The sequence below is a fragment of the Cornus florida genome, unplaced genomic scaffold, assembly GCF_030987335.1.
Source record: "Cornus florida cultivar Cherokee Brave unplaced genomic scaffold, ASM3098733v1 CherokeeBrave_3.0.0_Hap2_Chr09, whole genome shotgun sequence".
Taxonomy (NCBI): domain Eukaryota; kingdom Viridiplantae; phylum Streptophyta; class Magnoliopsida; order Cornales; family Cornaceae; genus Cornus; species Cornus florida.
The window spans coordinates 53,047,400-53,068,032 of NW_026775579.1; the positions used below are offsets into that span (position 1 = coordinate 53,047,400).

Here is a 20,633-nt window from a genome sequence, read left to right on the forward strand (position 1 = left end):
TTAATAAATTAGTATTATTTTTCGTCAAATAAATATTTTATTGTGATCGAGCCGGAAATAATCAAAGGTAACAAAATAATTATATTAATTATGTTGTCGGATTGATGGCTTTAATTATCCGATAAATAATTAAGTATAGATGGGTTAAAGTGCAACATTGACTTAGAGGTTATTTACTATTTAATTGGAGCGCAATTAATTTCTTTTAGTGGAGTAGAAATTAATTTATGAATTAATTGAATTGGGTCCATGGTTTAATGGACCGGACCAATTATTAATTTATAGGAGCCAAGAAAATAGTAAGCCCAAAAGGATTCTCACCAATAACCCAAGTTGATATTGGAGTCATGTTAGGATTGAGAAAGTTGAATTAGGATGGAGAATGATTTATTGCTTCCTTATTCTTATTTTTATTTTGCCTATATATACATGAGTTCATGTATATTTTAGGTGTGACTTTGAGAACAAGAAAAAGGAATACACTTTCTCTCTCTAGATTTTAGGGTTTTGTTTTCTCTTCTAAAGGAGGCTACCACCAGCCTAGATTCCAAGATCATTCATCAAGGCATATTGGTGATTCCTAAAGGGAAGATAATAATCAAAAAGAAGGAGAAATGATCTTGCTAAAGGGATCTACAATAAGTGAGAACATTCACTTTAGAGGAAAGTTCAAAAGGTTTACTCAGACCTTTGATGTAAGTATTATCTTTGCATAAAACTTATCTCCATGTAATGAATCAAGATCTATGATTGCAAATCCCTCAAAAAGTTTTAAAAACTTGCACGTTTCCCAACAGTGGTATCAGAGCACATGGTTTGATTCATTACTAGAGAACATGTGTTTATAAAAATCATATTCATGGATCCAAATTATATATACATATATAAAATTATTGATATATGTTGATGTATGATTTATTATGTTGATATATATTAATACATGATGATGTATGTATAATTGTGAATGGATGATGATGTGTGTTTGGGTCATGGATGAAGCTTATAGGTATATAGAATGTAATTTTATTTTTGGATGAATGTAATTAAGGCTTTGTTTTAGCCGTTTGAAAATTCAATGATGTAATTTAATTTTTTTCATTGTATTTCAAATTGTAAGTATTTATTAAAGCCATGTAATATTCATCAAAGGATGCTATGAAGCTTCAAGAGGGTCCGAAAGGGTTAAATTATACTTCAGTAATTTTCTGGAATTTTTCTGAATTTTTCGGGAATTTTTTGAGGCTTAACTTAATTTTCTAGGATTTTTCCGAATTTTTTGGAATTTTTTCGGCGTTTTTCCGGTGGCCAGAGCTTCGCCGGCGGCGAAAAGGGGCTTCGGAGGTGGCCCGGATCAGGTGTGGCACAGACAAGGTGAGCCTGGCGCGTGTTCCTCATGCGCCAGGAAGTGGCAAGGAAAGCACAAGCTGGCGCGTGGATCTCACGCGCCAGCCAAGGGTGTGTCACCCTCCACGCGCGTGAAGGGGCGTGGAGGCGCGTCCCACGCGCCCCACGCGTGGGAGCGCGTGAGGGCACATCCCACGCGCCCCAAGCGCGTGCCGGCGCGTGGGGGCGCGTGGGAGCGCGTGCAGCCTGCCCTAGGCGCGTGCTAGTGCGTGTGGGGTCCTCCAGGCTCGTTCCAAGAGGCGTTTTGCTACTCCTGACGCGTACAAGCTTCCAATGGGTGTTTACAGACAGTTGAAGGACGCTCGTACAGCAAGAATAGTTTTTAAATGTTAAAAGCTGAATCCATTGGCCATTTATATTGCTTCTGTCTATTATTTGATGCATGAAATAATTTAATGCTTATTATAATTGTTCATGCATTGGATCCATGATTTTTAATTAAATGGCTTGATTTATATTAATTAAATTATGAAGATAAATTGGATTAGATTACTAATTAATTTGAGGGCATGTATTGGGAAACAGAAAAATTATTATTGTAAATTATTTTTTGCCTCAAATTAAAGATTAGTGAATCATTTAAAATCCATATATTTTCTAAATTTAATTGGATTAAAATCAAGGCGTTTTGCATGCATTAAATCATGAATTGAAAATCCTAATTTTATATTATTAAAAATTGAGTGGGAGCGGGGATTTTTTATACATTACCCCATGGCCTTCGTAATTATAACCATTATGATTAGATCTTTAAAAATAAGGCTCCACACATGATTTAAAGAGTCTAGATTAAGAGAATGGTTATCTCACGAAAATATATTTATTAAATAACCATTATAGTTAGATCTTTAAAAATAAGGCCCTACGCATGATTTAAAGAGTCTAAGCTATTAATGGCAATATATTTAATATTTGTTTTTCCGTTGGAGCATTAATTATGTTATACACTCAATCTAAAATCAATAGTATTAGCTCCCCAACGGAGTGGTCTATACTAGGTGATTTTAGAAAGGCTAAATTTAATCGGGAATTATTTCATATATAGATAAGGCATTGTCTAAAGAGATATAGAAATAATGAGTTATTCTCGTCAATAAGCAATAATGAATTCCGCCAACCGGATAGGTTATTGGCATATTGATTGTCCGATTTTTCATGTAATGTGGTTAAGGGACCCACAATTAATTAATTATTTTATACTTGCATGATTATTATTATTCACTTTATTTATTGTATGAATGTTTTTATTTCCAGATTTATCATGACTAGTCCATTCAGTCCACTTGCAAACATACTAAAAGAAAATCGATTAACTGGACCTAATTATATCGATTAGAAAAGGCAACTAGATATTGTACTCACATATGAGGGGTTGAATTATGTGCTTACTACTCCTAGACCTTCTCCACCTTTGCCTGAGGATCCTCCTGAGGAGCATGAAGTATTTAAGAAATGGAATAAAGCAGATGAGATGACTAGGTGCTACATTCTTGCTTCACTCTCGAATGTACTCCAAAGTCAACATCTTCAATATCTCACTTCTGCAGACATCATGCTTAACCTTAAGGAAATGTTTGGGCAAATTGGTAAGAGCACACGCCAAAATGCTATGACAAATTTGATGACCATTAAGATGGTCCAAGGTACTTCAGTTCGGGAACATGCTTTAAAAATGATTGGTTTTTTAAATGAACTGGAGATCCTTGGATGCAACTTGGATGGTGAACTTCAGGTTGACATGATTATCGCTTCATTGCCAGACTCATTTAACTCTTTTAGGGTTAATTGTTATATGAATAAGCTTGAGTACACACTCGCTGAACTATTGAATGAGTTGGTAACCTTTGAAGGGATAAACAAAAGCAAGGGTGCATCTATCAACTACACTCAGTCTGCTGGACCATCCACTTCTAGGCCCAAGAGGAGGGGCAAGAAAAAGAAGAAGGATGGTGCCAAAACTGTGGTTGTGCCAAACAAAGTAATCCAAAAGGATAAGGGAAAGAAGAAAGTGCGGGTTGAAGGCGAAGGAAACTGCTTCCATTGCGGTCAACCGGGTCACTGGAAACCTAACTGCCCAATACTTCGCACACAAGGCAAAGGAAAAGGTATATTCATTGTTGAGGCATGTAATGTGGTTGAATCTATAGATTCCTGGTGCATAGATTCTGGAGCCACTAATCATGTTTGCAATTCATTGCAGGGATTCTAGGAGACCAGAAGCCTCAATGAAGGAGAGATATACTTGCATATGGGATCTAATGCCAAGGTGGAAGCTAAAGCAGTGGGAGTGGTTCATATGCAGTTTGATAGTGGGAGGAGTCTTATTTTAGAAGATTGTCTTTATGTGCCAAATGTTAAGTACAATTTAATTTCAGTTTCTTCGTTAGTTTGCAAAAATTATATTTTTACTTTTGGAAAAAAATGTTTTAATTAAATTAAATGGTTGTGTTATAACTTCTGTTGCATTGAAAGATAATCTATATATTTTAACTCCTAGCTCATATCAAATGCAAAATTATGAATTAAATGCAACTTCATCTAGATTGAATGTTAAAAGAAAAGCAGTTTCTCCAAACTCATTGTATCATTGGCATCTACGATTGGGTCACATCAATCAAAATAGGATTCAAAGGTTGGTTAAAGAAGGTTTATTACCTTGTGAGGCAGAGGAGTCTATGCCAACTTATGAATCATGTATTGAAAGAAAGATGACTCGAAGGGCTTACTCAGCCAAAGGATATAGAGCCAAAGAACAATTAGAGTTGGTGCACACAGACGTGTGTGGTCCCATGAACACCCAAGCGAGAGGAGGGTTTGAGTACTTCATCACTTTCATTGATGATTATTCACGTTTTGGATATTTACCTAATGCGACACAAGTTAGAAGCTTATGGAAAATTCCGTGAGTTTCAGGCGGAAGTGGAGCGTAGATTAGGTAAACTTATCAAAACACTTCGATCTAATCGAGGAGGTGAATACCTCTTGGGGGAGTTCAAGGATCATATGGTCAATGAGGGTATTGTGCGCCAGTTATCCGCACCTGACTGCCCTCAATAGAATGGAGTGGCAGAAAGGAGAAACAGAACTTTACTTAACATGGTTAGATCTATGATGAGTTTTGCTACATTACCCCTATCATTTTGGGGATTAGCCTTAGAATCAGCAATGTATATTTTGAACTGTGTTCCATCCAAGTCTATTTCAGGAACGCCATATGAGCTGTGGTTTGGACAAAAACCTAGTTTAAATCATATGCATATATGGGGGTATCCAGTACACGTACGAAAGAAACAGGCAGATAAGTTGGAAGCAAGATCAGATGCATGCTTGTTTGTTGGCTATCCTAAGGGCACTAGAGGTGGATTATTTTATGATCCCAGGGACAATAAGGTTATTGTCAGCACTCATGCTGTTTACCTGGAGGAGGATTATATTATGAACTACAGACCTAGTAGCCAGATAGTGTTAGAGGAGATGGTTAGCACGTCAGATATACCCCTTGTGGACACACTTAATATAAATACTGAGAATGATGAGACACAAGAAGTCCCTGTTGAATTACCATCATCTAGTACATCGATTCCTGCACCGGTCCTTCGGCGTAGTGGGAGGACTATCATCCAACCCGAAAAACTCACACTTTTGGGTGAGGTCTATGAGGCCGTCCCCGATAAGCATGAGTCGGACCTAGTAAGCTATGCGGAAGCGTTGACCAATATATATGCGAATCGTTGGAAAGATGCCATGAGATCAGAGTTGGAATCGATGTATTCTAACAAAGTCTGGGATATTGTAGAACTTCCTAGTGGGGTTCAGCCCATTGGTTGTAAGTGGATCTACAAATGAAAGAGAGGAATGGATGGGAATGTTGAGACATTCAAAGCTAGACTGGTTGCCAAAGGCTTCACTCAACGTGAAGGTATTGATTATGAGGATACATTCTCACCAGTTGCAATGCTTAAATCTATTCACATTCTTTTGGCCATTAGTGCTTATTATGACTATGAGATATGGCAGATGGATGTTAAGACGGCATTTTTAAATGGCCATCTTGAACAAGACATCTACATGAGGCAACCAAACGGTTTCGCAGTTAAAGGTCGTGAGGACTGTGTATGTAAGTTGAATAGGTCTATTTATGGACTTAAGCAAGCTTCACGCACATGGAACATTTGTTTTGATCAGGCAGTCAAATTATTTGGCTTTGAACAAAACGTGTTTGAACCTTGCGTTTACAAGAAAAAACAGGGTAATGTCATCATGATTCTCGTTTTATATGTTGATGACATCTTGTTCATTGGTAATGATGTAGAAGCATTGTCATCAGTTAAAAGGTGGTTGTTCAATAAATTTGAGATGAAAGATCTTAGAGAAGCAAGCTATATTCTTGGGATCAAGCTTATGCGAGATCGGATTAAAAAGAAAATTGGCTTGTCTCAAGAGTCTTACATTGACAAAGTTCTGATCAGGTTTGGAATGGAAAACTCTAAGAAAGGGTTTTTGCCATTTAGACATGGGTTGGCTCTTTCTAATGACCAGTCTCCCAAGACTGATAAGGAAATTGAGCAAATGAGGCGGGTACCATACGCTTCGGCAGTTGGTAGTCTCATGTATGCCATGGTCTGTACCAGACCAGACATCTACTACTCTGTAGGGATTGTCAGTAGATATCAGTCCAATCCTGGACTTGATCATTGGTCAGCTGTGAAGAATATCTTAAAATACCTTAGAAGAACTAAGAATCTAATGCTCATTTATGGAGGTGATGATCTGGTTCCAGTCGGATATACGGATTCTGATTTTCAATCAGATCCTGATGCCAGGAGATCTACATCTGGATATGTGTTCAAGTTCAATGGAGGGGCAGTTAGTTGGAAGAGTGTCAAGCAGGGTTGTACTGTTGACTCAACCATGGAAGCAGAATACATTGCAGCCTCTGAGGCAGCAAAAGAAGCTGTTTGGTTGAGAAACTTTCTAATTGAACTGGAGGTTGTGGAGCACATAGATCGGCCTATAACACTTCATTGCGATAATAGTGCAGCTATAGCCCAAACCAAGGACCCAAAATTTTATAAAGGAACAAGACACATTCAGAGGAAACATCATGTGGTTCGTGATATAGTAAAGCGAGGAGATATACTTGTGGCTAAGATTGCATCGGAATATAACCTTGCTGATCAATTCACAAAGGCTTTACCGATCAAGATGTTTGATCGTCATATGGAGAACATGGGAGTTAAATGTGATTTGAATTGGCTATAAGTGTAAGTGGGAGCTGTTAGGATATGTGTGCCCTAGCATAGCAAATTCTAATTTTGGATTGTAAAAGTCATGGTTTCTTATCTGGATATTATTATTAAAGTATTATACAATTGGTGAATGGAATGTATTATTTGTTCGATTCATTATGGAATTGATTGTGTCCACTTGATTACAAAATATATTTATATGTATGTAATGGCAATTAATACTATGTTATAAATTAGTAATCATAAATGGTTTAAAGTCGGTAATTATGGATGGACATTTAATTAGTTAAGACTTAAACCGAGTCCACGATAAATTGAGATATATTGCGAGAGCTGTCATATGCAATTGCTCTCTATCACAGTCATGACTTTTGACTCTCAAGCATGAGAGAAGTATAGACTCTTTTATTAATTAATAATTACTTTGATTTGTTCGGCGGATACCTCGGGATCCTTAGATCGACACTTTGGGTAGTTATGTAATTAATAATTAGAGGTCTATATTCTCAATATTTGCATCAGTGCTATTTGTATTTATTTTGTTTTGATTATGGTTGATCACAAATTAAATTCGAAGGCCTTCGTATGTTTTAGACAAATGTTTTATATATATATTTATTTAATAAATTAGTATTATTTTTCGTCAAATAAATATTTTATTGTGATCAAGCCGGAAATAATCAAAGGTAACAAAATAATTATATTAATTATGTTGTCGGATTGATGGCTTTAATTATCCGATAAATAATTAAGTATAGATGGGTCAAAGTGCAATATTGACTTAGAGGTTATTTACTATTTAATTGGAGTGCAATTAATTTCTTTTAGTGGAGTAGAAATTAATTTATGAATTAATTGAATTGGGTCCATGGTTTAATGGACCGGACCAATTATTAATTTATAGGAGCCAAGAAAATAGTAAGCCCAAAAGGATTCTCACCAATAGCCCAAGTTGATATTGGAGTCATGTTAGGATTAAGAAAGTTGAATTAGAGATGGAGAATGATTTATTGTTTCCTTATTCTTATTTTTATTTTGCCTATATATACATGAGTTCATGTATATTTTAGGTGTGACTTTGAGAACAAGAAAAAGGAATACACTTTCTCTCTCTAGATTTTAGGGTTTTGTTTTCTCTTCTAAAGGAGGCTACCACTAGCCTAGATTCCAAGATCATTCATCAAGGCATATTGGTGATTCCTAAAGGGAAGATAATAATCAAAAAGAAGGAGAAATGATCTTGTTAAAGGGATCTACAATAAGTGAGAACATTCACTTTAGAGGAAAGTTCAAAAGGTTTACTCAGACCTTTGATGTAAGTATTCAATCTGTTTATTGAATTATGCATCATCTTTTATTTATCTTTGCATAAAACTTGTCTCCATGTAATGAATCAAGATCTATGATTGCAAATCCCTCAGAAAGTTTTAAAAACTTGCACGTTTCCCAACAACTTCATCCCATAAAGTCTCATGGTGCATGGGATATATGATATTTTTGTAAGCTTTTACATAAGTGTACCTACTAAAGAATTCATGACAATACTCCTCAATATTCTCTCTTCTCCATGTAATACATATTGCTGCATGCTTACATGGCACACCAGTGAGTTACCATTCCCTGCAACAGCAAGTTCTGCTATGAAGATTGACAATATATTTGAAGGTATTTTCCTCTGTTACCTCATAAAAGTCACCACCTGGCCAAATCAATTGACATGTCCCTCCCTTTTCAATAACTCAATTCAACTTGTTTCTAATTTTTAGGACTACAAAATTATCCTAAGTAGCAGATTTCTGAAACCTTTTGGAGAATTTGCTCATAAGCTTGGTTCTTATACCCTCAAACATAGCAGTTATAGGTTTTGCCCTCACCTTCTTAAGCCATGAGTTTAATGACTCAACTGCATTATTTGTCAGAAAATCACAATTCTCATCAAACCTATGCCTTGCCCATGTTTCAAGTGGATGGTCCATCAACCACTGCCATGCTTTTGGATAATTATTTTGTATCTTTGCCATAGCATTATTGAATTCCAACTCTCTATGAGCCCTAGCTGCAACCCAAAATAATTTTCTATACTTAACACCAAGATACAATGTTCTAAAGTTAGAATAAATATGTCTGTAACACCTTCTATTAAAAGCATGAGGATATACCTCATCCACAGCTAGAAGTATTCCGCCAAATTTCCACATGTGTCACCAGTGATTTTGTGTAAGTGTTCCAAAAACCATGTAACAACTCACTCCACCACATGGTATGATATTGTCCGTTTTAGCCTGAGCCCGCACGGTTTTGCTCTTGAGCTTTACCCCAAAAGGTTTCATACCAATTGGAGTGGCACACCTACATATAAGCACTTCACCTTTCCTTTACTCAGGCGATGCAGGACTGTGCACCCGTAACTCGCCAGTATAGTAAGCTGTCGCTTGATCACTTGCAAAGGGTGCGGGGTGCTGGTCTCCAAAGATTTCTATGGTTGCAGAAGATGCAACTATTGGGTCTGCAGATCATGTTATAAATTGCCGCCAGAGATGCGACACCCCTTTCACAAGGAACATCCCCTCACTCTTCACTATTATGAAGAAGGTGAGTCTTCCTGCAATGCGTGCTCCAACTACATAATGCGTGATAAGTTCATTTACAGCTGTTCAGAATATAAATTTAAGCTGGACATTAAATGCGCTACGCTCATTCCCACTACCAAAAATCACTCGGAGCAGCGGATGTTCTCTCACCCCCATCCATTGTTTCCTTGCAATAGGGATAATAAGGATGTTGATTTTTCATGCTCCATGTGCCACCTACCCATACCCATCAAGGCCATCATCTATGTTTGTTTAGATTGCCCCGCTATCATGGATGAATCATGTGACCAACTCACACACCAGATCACACATCACTTTCACCCTCAGCACTCTCTCACTCTCCAACTTCAACGTCCTACTTCTTCCTGCAAAGCCTGTGGGGAGTGTAAGCATTTCCACTACAGCTGTTCTGAGTGTAAATTTAATCTGGACGTAAGGTGCGCTTCTCTGAAACCCAAAGCCATTGAAAACCAGCTCACATTCACCCACCCTCATGTTCTGCTTCCCTCTGATTGTGATACCAAGGGGAATTTTAGTTTTCTCTGTTCTGCTTGTGAGTTATCCATTCAGGATGGTGCAGTCTATGTTTGTCTTCAATGCCGGTTTTTACTGCACGAATCATGCGCTCAATTGCCACAATTTATCAAACACCCCTTTCATCCGCCACATCATCTTCTACTCCAGGATGAAAAATATAGTTACCCTTCCTCATCATGCGAGGCATGTAAATGTTCTGTTTCATGCTTCAACTACTGGTGTGCCAAGTGTGACCTTGCAATAGATGTTGCATGTGCTCCGCTTAGCTACTCCACTTTCAAATTTGATCAACTTCACCGCCATGCTCTTACTTTCTTCAACCATAACACGACTGGCTATACTAATGTGTGCATTTGTGGACATTACCTTGGTTTACCTTACTTCTGTTGTGTGCCATGCGATTTTACTCTCGACTTGTGCTGCCTTCCGAAATTACCACATACAATTAAGCATAGCCATCATGACCGTCATTCACTCAGCCTCACTCGTTCTCCCGTCCTTGACAATTTAGATGATGATGAACACTCGGAATATTACTGTGACCTTTGTGAGAAACTGAGAAATTACTGTGATCCAACTTATTACTATGAGGAATGCCACTATGTTGCTCATCTAGGTTGCGTGTTTGATGAGGTACACACTAATTGAATTTCAACTATATATTTGATAGAGACCTACATTGCTCACAATTAAATAGTAGCCCATTATATAAATTTGGTAACATTTAGAATGGTTTTCACGCCTTATATATATATATTTTAAAAAAAAAAAGTTTGTTATTTATTTAGTTGCCCGATTTTTACCAAGTTAAACTCTTTTAACTTTTGGTTGCTTGTCAGATTCTTCCATTACTAGACAGAGGGTGGTCCTTGTCAGATGAAGAGATTGAAATGCTTCAAACAGATGTAGATGTACTGACTTCAAAACTAGAGACACTAAAAACAAAATTAGATGAACTTAACGAGAAACGTGCATAACATATTAGTAACTACCAAGTTGGTAAGTTATTTTGTACTTGGTTGTATTAGAAAAAGTTATCATATTTATTTGAGAATGGTTCCTGGCTAGTAGACTTGACGATACGATTGATGCAGGGTTAGTGGAAATGGAGATTAAAAATGCGTTTTTAAGTGCCACAATAGATGATCCTGCCATTGCTAAAGTAGATGAAGAAATTATTAGTGACTACCATATTGGTAAGTAGTTTTGTACTTAGTTGTATTAAAAAAAGTTATCATGTTTATTATTGGGATATGTGAAGTGTGATTAATATCTACCATGATGATTTGAAAATGGTCATTAGCTAGTGAGTAGACTTGATGATAAGAATTATGCAGGGGTAATGGAAGTGGAGATTAAAAATGCATCAACAGATAAGAAGGCGTTTTTAAGTGCCACGGGAGATGTTCTTGACATTGCTAAAGCAGATGATGAGGAGATTATACTACTTCAAGCAGAGATATATGAAATGACAACAAAATTAGAGTCGGTAACAAAAAAATTGGATCAACTTAAGCATATTGGTGGGTACCAATTCAGTAAGTTGTTTTATACTCATTTGTATTTGAAAAAGGTTTTAATGCTAGTTATTGGGCATATGGGGTGTGACTAATACGTAACATGATGAGTTGGAAAATTAATATTTTAGGTGTTTTCTTTTGTTATGTTGGTATACTTCTAACAAAACAAAATCATAAATTTTATTACATTCAGTAAAAAAAAATTATAACGAGGAAAACATAGTTTATTCTGAATTTGATTTTCATTTGCAATGACTATCCCCCAACTTAGAGGATTTCACCATCTCTCTTAATCAACCTTTCATAAACTCGCCCGTTTCTCCTCTCTATGACAAAATAGGATGTTTAGTGAAATTTTTGCTTCTCCAAGTTGTGTTATAACAAAAGATGTCAAAATTATTCTTTAATGAAAATATGGCATGCTGAAATATAATGATTTAATACTCTTCGTATAGATATATTTGAGGAGAGCAATTTATAAGTACAGTATATGTGTCTAGTATTTGCTTGGATGTGCGTACAACTCAGTGACATGGACTCTCCTTTTTCACTATAATATATTACATTTACATGCATAGAAATTAAACTTGTCTATGTAAGCATATGTAACTTTTATACACACACATATTCTTCTATCCTTAGATTTGACTTATTCCTTATAGTCCTTTTTGAATTCCCTATAGTAAAAGAGCCCATAATATATGTTTTCTTTCTGTTTTTTTTTGGTCCCCTGAATTCTTAGCATACTTTAAAGCCTCGAATATTGATAGGAATATAAGAAAATGCAATGGGGGAGCAAAGTTTATTTACAGATTGAAGAAAAACAATATATATATATATATATATTGTTAATTAGTCCAGTTTTTGACATTATATGTTACTTCATTAAGATATTAATTTTTAAGGAATTCCACATGGTAAAAAGAACCCTTAATATGAAGAAGCTTTTAGTGTGATTTGGTGTCAGCGCACCAGATTTAATGTGTATAGATCAATCTGGGGGCATATACGTGGGAATATATTGATTTTGCATCAGTTGTACTCGCATAGTTTAGAAATGTGACTATTTTTTCTTTTGTGTCAAAATGCCATACTTTCAATCTTCATCTCTATTGCATTGCAGCATTATTGAATATATACCATCAAGCATTGAAATTCCTAACGATCACATAATTTGACATGGTCTCGCAGCTGGTAGATATGGTTTGTATTTGAGTGTGAGGCCTTCCTAAATTTCAGATCTTAGGACACATGGACTTGAAAATGTTCCAAAACACCAAGCATGATATAGCTAGGTACATGGACACATCTTGCAGGTTTAAAGACATAATATAGTTGTGGAGGGAAAAATCTCCCTCCAATGAGAATAATCCACGTCACCATAAATATAAACTTATCCTTGATGAGTTTATGAAGCCCACCTCGCTCAAACCCAAATTGAGTGTCATACTAGTCCAAGATCACTGTTCACAAGCCCAATACTATTGTTATTAGATCTTCAGCCCTATTGAAGCCCGAATCAAGAGATTATCAGCCCAACATGTCAACATTAAACATCCGGCCCGTTATTCAAGCCCAACTAGTTCAAGGTATATCCAGCCCAGTTTTCCAAGATTGAACAAGTCCTATCGATAGAAGGATTTATCATAAAAGGAGAATTCTTTGATAAGAAGTTCTATACAAAGTAAGTCCTGCGTAGGAAATATTATACAATAGAAAGAACTCTATTTATAAAGAAAGTCATGTATGGGAAGAATTGGAGGACAAGTAATGGGAGTCCTACCTTAATTCTACCAATTTTTGTGTATAAATAGAGGCCCAGACCTCCAATGAAAGGATCCAAGCAATTCTACACTTTTTTATACACCGTTCTTACTTTTTTTTTTATTGTTTTTGAGTGAGTGTTTTATTTTTCTCAATCATTATTAGTTGAGCGAAATTTTGCACCCACAATAGTATATAATAGTGTATTGGTAATGCTATTAATCTTTAAAAGTATACTCATTTATAGTTTAAATTAATTGGAATATGGTCAAAAATAAAAATAAAAATAATGAGAATCCCATTTATCTTAGGAGTAGGAAACGATTTTTGCTCTCAAATTTTATATTTTCTTCTTCTGTTATCACATATAGGGGATTCTAATACCAAATTTTGAGTATGTGTGTCTGACACATCTCTTTCCTTTACCCATGAAATATCTTTTCGTGCAGACAAGAGTACATTTGATGGAAATAGGAGAGTCCGTTTAACATGAGGATAAGGACTTGTACCATTACTCTCATACTTGAGAGAGAGGAAAAAAAAAAAATTAGAACCTCCAACGTCCAACTTGTTATTATATAGAATGCATGCCACTATATTAATCACGTTCTATTCACCATATGTGAGGCACACCTACAATTTATGATTTTCCAAAAATAAACATGAAGTGATATAGTGTCGAATTAATAATGCAAAATTATGTTTTGACTCTATTGATGTTTCTTAGAAGGTATACCTTCATTTGGCACGAAGTTATCTTTATATGTTCTTGACGATTGTGATGAGGTGGCCGAAGAAGACTCCAGTGTGGAAAGTGAAGAGGTTGAAGAAGACTCCAGTGTGGAAAGTGAAGAAGATCAGGAGAGTGATGCTACATTCACCATCTCTGCTAAGCAAGATAAAGCAATAGAGGCAGTCAAGAAAAAACGTGCAGAGCTAGATAAAGAAAAAGAGGCACTCAATAAAAAACTTGCACAGCTAGATAAAGAAAAAAAGGCACTTAAGAAAAAAGGCGCAAGGTTATCTTTGGATGTTCTTGACTACTCTAACGAGGTGGCTGAAGAAAACTATAAGGAGAGTGATGATACATTCACCACCCTTTCTGAGCAAGATCAAGCAATAGAGGCAGTCAAGAAAAAACGTGCACAGCTAGATACAGAAATAAAGAAAAAACGTGCACAGCTAGATAAAGAAATAAAGAAAAAAGGTGCACAGCTAGATAAAGAAATAGAGCCACTCAATAAAATAGGTGCACGGCTAGATGAAGAAATAAGGGCACTCGAGGAAAAATGTGAACGCATTATCTCAAGTATTGTGCGCAAATGAGGAGTCTTCTACTGGTTTCAGCATTGAGTCACTGTGCTAAGGTCTGTGGTGTGATGTTAGAAATGGGACATCTTGGTAGTTTTGTTAAGAAGTTAGATTGTTAGCTTATGGGTACTTTAACAATCAGCATGTAACTTTGGATAGTAAGGCCTTGTGGATCCATAACACCATCTTGACTTGCGCATTTTCACTTTGTGTTTGAGTATGAAATATTGTATATATGTATCACCGGAGGTATCTTTTCCTATTTGTATGTTTTGTGTTTGTGCTATTGATATGAAGATGATGATGCATTTGTCAAAGGCTTAAAGCTAAAAACTTTGTTCTGTTAATCACAACTGTGATTGTGTATGCATCTGTGTGTATTTTTTCTTATTAATTGAATAGATTACTGTTTTTGCACTAATCTGCAAATTATAGTACTTTTTAGCAATAAAATTTCCCTTACAACCCAAGCTTTTTTCCAAGAGAAAAATTGCACCAGGTTTTTATGGCTTAAACGTTTACCTGCACACCATTCCATTATCTCAATTTCTGGTCCATAACTCGTGTATTGGGTTCAACTCGATCTGTTTTACAATTCTTTTTTCCTAAAACTTGTGTTTACATGGCCAAAGCTGGGTAACAGTTTTTTTCTTTTTAATTATTATTTTATGTTACACTTATAAAGCAAAATCCAAATGATGGTTAATAAGGTATAGTAGAGATAACCTAGTGGTTAGAAACCATGGATACAAACACGGAACTATATATATATATATATATATAAAATAACTAAATTTTTTCTAGCTCTCTTTATTTATATGTGCCATAGGCTAAATAAACTGTGTGTACCATAGGCTAACCATACATTTACACTGAGACCTCGTGTGTAAAATGAAAATTTTTAATCTGCATTTACTTTTTTTTTTTGGAACAAATAAAAATAACCATATATATATTGTTGATTGTGTTATAAAATAGGGAACATATATATTTAAAGACTATTATAAAATTCTTTATAAAAATAACTATATATTTTAAAACAAGTTCCAACATGAAAACATTAAACTTAGCTTGATGTAATTGATCTACCTTTCTCTTGGTGGTTTTGGGTCTTTAACTTTCAAATCTTATGTCAAATTTTAAGACTAGTAGAAAAAAAAATGCAAAAATAATATTATATATTAGGTTTACATCTACTCAATGCAGTGCCTTCATTTACTTATAATCATGATTGTGAAAATTCCAAAATTTGTCGAATAAAACCAAATTCACGATGGTGATCCATAGCATGGTGATGTGATGGTGATTAGAAAATTGTCTATATGCAATACATTTTTTAGAAGGTAAATCTTTTTATATGGTGATTCAATATTAAACCTTTGACATTCACCCAAAAAAAAAAAAAACGCCCCTGAATCTAGAGCGGCTTGGCATTCAAACCCAGTTTCAACAATGCACTTCTTGGCTGTGCTACCGGAGGCTCCAGGAAAGTCGGAATAGGAGAGCACTTAAACAAAAACAAAAAAACAAAATAGGTAATTCATTATAGCATAATTAAAAATGGACCAGTAATATAGACAATAATAAAAAAAAAAGTGAAAAATCCGTTGTAATATTTAGGAAAAGAAAGATAATTCATTGTAACGATATAAATGAAAAAACAATTAGAGAAGTAAATAATTCATTCAACGGTTAGACAAGTTTCATCGGTCAGACTCTGTTTTCTAACAGAATTGATCCATGTTGTTATAAAATTAGAGTTTAGACTTCAACTGTATTCAAATAAAATATGAGAGAGAGAGAGAGAGAGAGAGGAGAGTTTTTTTTTTAGGTAAAAGAGAGAGGAGAGTTGCTTCTTCATTTGTTTATCATTTTTCTTGTAAAGTTTAGGGTCTATTTGGTATTGTTTTTTTTTTTTTTTTTGTGTTTTTGTGAGGTAGTGAAAGGTAAAAAAAAAAATATGTATCTAATAAAAAATATTTTGCTTTGTATAATGTGTCGGAGATTTTGGATATTTTTATACAATCTCATTTTTAAGTTTATTCACATAATTATATCAAAATGCATTTTGACTAAAACACTTTTATATTTATATGACAGTGTAATCATACCACAATATATATAGTATAAATAAAACAATATACTAAAATAATAGACTAGTAAAATAACAACAAAACACATATTAAAATTATAGAGAGTATGAAACTTTTGGTCTGTTTAATGGAGAGGCACGCAATACTTGACGACTATGAAATGCTTCAAGATACAACTCCAGTTTGTGTTAGAGTTTTATTGAAACTCTTTAAATATATCATTCTCTAATGTGATAGAGTTTCTGTGACAGAGTTTCATTAAAATTAAAATAGGTAATTTGTGGTAAAATTTTATATGAATTATTTATTTTATATATCCTTATCTAATTAGATTTTTTTTTATTAAAAACCCCATAATAAAAGGTAATTTGTGGTAGAGTTTTAGAAAAATTATTTTATTTTTTATATTAATTATTAAATATTTTTTATATTTTTAACTGTTGTCTAGTTATATTTTCTTCTATTAAAAAACTCATAATAAATAGATAAATAGGTAATTTGTGTTAGAATTTTATATAAACGCTTTTAAAAAATTATTTTATTTTCTTTAAATATATCGTTGTCTAATTTGAATTCAGTTTATTTTCTGTAAAAATATTCATAATAAATACATAAATACATGTTATATGTGATAGAGTTTTATAGAAAATAAAAATATTCATAATAAATAGATAAATACATGTTATATGTGATAGTGTTTTATAGAAAATAAAATAACTAATTTGTGGTAGAGTTTTTATAGAAATTATTTTATTTTGTTTAAATATATTTTTGTCTAATTAAATTTTATTTTATTAAAAAACTCATAATAAATAGATAATGTGATAGAGTTTTATATAAAATAAAACAACCAATTTGTGATAGATTTTAAATATATTTTTTATTTTTTTTAAATATATTCTTGTTTAATTATATTTTCTTTTATTAAAAAAACTCAAAATAAATAGATAAATAGGTAATATGTGTTAGAGTTTTATAAAAAATATTTTAAAAACTCTTTTCATATATTAATAAATATTTTTATATATTAATAATTCTTATCTAATTAGATTACCTTTTATTAAAAAGGTCATAATAAAAGGTAATTTGTGGTACAGTTTTTGAAAAATTATTTTATTTTTTATATCAATTAAAAAATAATTTTTATATTAATAATTCTTATCTAATTAGATTTTCCTACATTAAAAACCTCATAATAAATAAATAAATAAATAGGTAATTTTTGTTAGAGTTTAATAGAAATTCTTTTATATCAATTATTAAATATTTTTTATATTAATAATTCTTTTCTAATTAGATTTCCTTTTTATTAAAAAAAACTCTTAATAAATAAATAAATAGGTAATTTGTGTTAGAGTTTTATAGAAACTCTTTTAAAACCTCTTTTTATATCAATTAATAAATAATTTTTTATATCAATAATACGTGTCTAATTAGATTTTCTATTATTAAAAAACTCATAATAAATAGATAAATAGATAATTTGTGTTAGAGTTTTATAGAAACTCTTTAAACATAATAGAATTTTATTGAAAATAAAATAAGTAATTTGTAATAGAGTTTTATAGAATTTATTTTATTTTCTTTAAATATATCTTTGTCTAATTAGATTTAATTTTAATAAGAAACTCCTAATAAAAGCTAATTTGTAGTAGAGTTTTAGAAAAAATATTTTATTTTATATATCAATTAATAAATATTTTATATTAATAATTCTTGTCAAATTAGATTTCCGTTTATTAAAAAATTCATAATAATAAATAGATAAATAGGTTAATTTAAATTTTATTAGGTAGATTTTAGAATTTTATAGAATTTTTTTTATATAAATTATTTTTTATTAATTAATAAATACTTTTTTATATAAATAAATAAATAATGAAATACTGAAACACTGAACTCTTTACACATTTAATAATATCAATTAATAAATATTTTTTATATTAATAATTCTTTTCTAATTAGATTTTCTTTTATTAAAAAATTCATAAGAATAAATAAATAAATAAGTTAATTTAAATTTTATTATGTAGATTTTAGAGTTTTATAGTGTTTTTATTTAAAAATTATTTTAATATCAATTAATAAATATTTTTTATATAAATAAATAAATACTGAAATACTGAAACATTAAACTATTCACACATTTAATAATATTATTAATAAATATTTTTTATATTTATAATTATTGTCTAATTAAATTTTCTTTTATTAAAAAAATTATAGTAATAAATAGGTAAATAAGTTAATTTAAATTTTATTAGGTAGATTTTAGAGTATTATGAAATTTTTTTTTTATTTATAAAAATTATTTTTATATCAATTAAGAAATATTTTTTTATATAAATAAATAAATAAATACTGAAACACTGAAACTCTTTACAAACTTTGCACGTTAATAATAGTATGGGATAATTTAACTTACCTCCTCTGAAGTTAGGTCTAATTATAGACAGTACCTCTAACGTTTTAAAAATTACACTGACCTCCCCCAACCTGATCGGCATTTTATTCCGGCCATTGACCATGTTGAATGACTACAACACCCTCTAGTATTTTATTAATATCACATAAAGAATATATTTTTTTAAAATTACATATTGTCCCTAATATTTTATTAATATCACATTAAATTATTTTATTATTATTATTATTTTTTTTTTTCCCAAAAGTAAAGTATATTAAATTATTTTTTCTAAATCACAATCAAGGTCAAATAAATATATATATATAATTTTAGGGCAAATCATTTCAGCCTCCCCAGTCGCCTCCGTCTCTACTCTCGTTCTCAACTCTGAACTTGCCCCTCTCTCTGCTTTTGTGTAGGGTTTCAAAACTCATTAGTTTAAGAATGAGGCTCGCTACTCAGAGAGATGGGGGAGTTTCAAAGGGTGGTTGCCCCTCTCTGTCAAATGGATTATCCCTGATCTATATATCAATCAAAGGTTGGACGGAGACAGGGTGTCATCGCTTTGAAACGCCTTAGAAGACATGCCGGGATCGGACTTCTTCTCCACATGGGATTTCATGGCGGAGCCCTGCGACTTCGCCGGCGTGTATTGCGACGGAGACAGGGTCATCGCTTTGAATCTCGGTGACCCGAGGGCCGGTTCGCCTGGTCTGACCGGACGCCTGTATCCTGCAATCGGAAAACTCTCCACTCTCGTCAAGTTCACCTTTGTCCCGGGTCGGATCATTGGCGCTCTGCCTGAAACTTTATCTCAATTGAACAACCTACTGTTTCTCGCCGTCAGCAGGAATTTCATCTCCGGTGGGATTCCGGCAACTCTATATCAGCTTCGTGCTCTACGAACCCTCGATCTCAGTTATAATCAAATCAATGGAAGTATTCCTCAGTCGGTCGCAGGTCCACCGGCGTTGTCAAACGTCATTCTCGGTCACAATCGTCTCTCCTGTTCGGTCCCGACGTTCGCGTCACAAACCCTAACCCGCCTTGACCTCAAGCACAACGCACTCTCCAGTTCTCTCTCACCCACTTCACTCCCTCCTTCACTACAGTACCTTTCATTGTCTTGGAACCAATTAATCGGACCCGTGGATCGGCTCTCAACCTAGCTTAACCAGTTGAAGTATCTCTACCTGAGCCTGAACACGGTAACATTCCCTTTCTTTGTCTTCGAAAAGATGAAGATGAGTTCTAAGGGTTTTTTTTTTTTTTTTTTCCCTGGGTATATAAGTTATTTTAATACAAAATTAAGGGCTAAAATATCTTTACAAATATAATAAGGGCAAATGTGGTATTACATAGTTAAAAATAGCTGATGTGATTAAAAGTGTTGACTTTCACCAGATGGGATAAGTGTCGAACCTTAACTTTAAGGGAGGACAGTGTAATTTTTGAAATATAAGGAGGGAGGACAGTGTAATTTTTGAAATATAAGAAGGTAAGTAAAATTATTCCATAATAATATAGATATAAATATAGATATAGATAAGTTAATCATGGATTATTTTATTAAAACCTCTAGCTAATATACACTATCATTGTCAAAACCCTTTTCATATTTACTCATTCCTCTTTAATTAATCGTAAAATGAAAATTTAAAAACTTTTTACTATAAAAACTTAAGATAAAGTCCAAATGTATATAGTGGGCAAAAATCTAAACATAATATTTTTTGATTTTAAAGTAAAAGATAGAT

At 33.1% G+C, this 20,633-nt stretch overlaps 1 protein-coding gene and 1 pseudogene across 2 annotated transcripts; both read left to right on the top strand.

The window, feature by feature from the left end:
- The first annotated feature begins 8,111 nt into the window (after positions 1-8,111).
- LOC132273934 (uncharacterized) lies at positions 8,112-14,723 on the top strand. Of its 2 annotated transcripts, XM_059775044.1 has the most exons (5): positions 8,112-8,318; positions 10,621-10,780; positions 10,876-10,977; positions 11,119-11,304; positions 13,793-14,723. In XM_059775044.1, the coding sequence occupies exons 3-5, from the start codon at positions 10,887-10,889 to the stop codon at positions 14,389-14,391; spliced, it is 876 nt and encodes a 291-aa protein (XP_059631027.1). In that variant the 5' UTR covers positions 8,112-8,318; positions 10,621-10,780; positions 10,876-10,886; the 3' UTR covers positions 14,392-14,723. The 2 variants fall into 2 exon arrangements, with proteins under 2 accessions (XP_059631027.1, XP_059631026.1); XM_059775043.1 differs by lacking the exons at positions 10,621-10,780; positions 10,876-10,977.
- Positions 14,724-19,451: 4,728 nt separating this feature from the next.
- On the top strand, positions 19,452-20,303 carry LOC132272618 (LRR receptor-like serine/threonine-protein kinase GSO2; annotated as a pseudogene).
- The last annotated feature ends 330 nt before the right edge of the window (positions 20,304-20,633 follow it).

What these genes read in the sequence shown, in the direction of transcription:
- LOC132273934 (XM_059775043.1), top strand. Translation starts at nt 8,126, where the DNA reads ATGGTGCATGGGATATATGATATTTTTGTAAGCTTTTACATAAGTGTA. An exon ending in GATTGACAATATATTTGAAG is followed by an intron (nt 8,319 to 11,118) that starts GTATTTTCCTCT and finishes AGAATTATGCAG; the next exon opens with GGGTAATGGAAGTGGAGATT. An exon ending in GGATCAACTTAAGCATATTG is followed by an intron (nt 11,305 to 13,792) that starts GTGGGTACCAAT and finishes GATGTTTCTTAG; the next exon opens with AAGGTATACCTTCATTTGGC.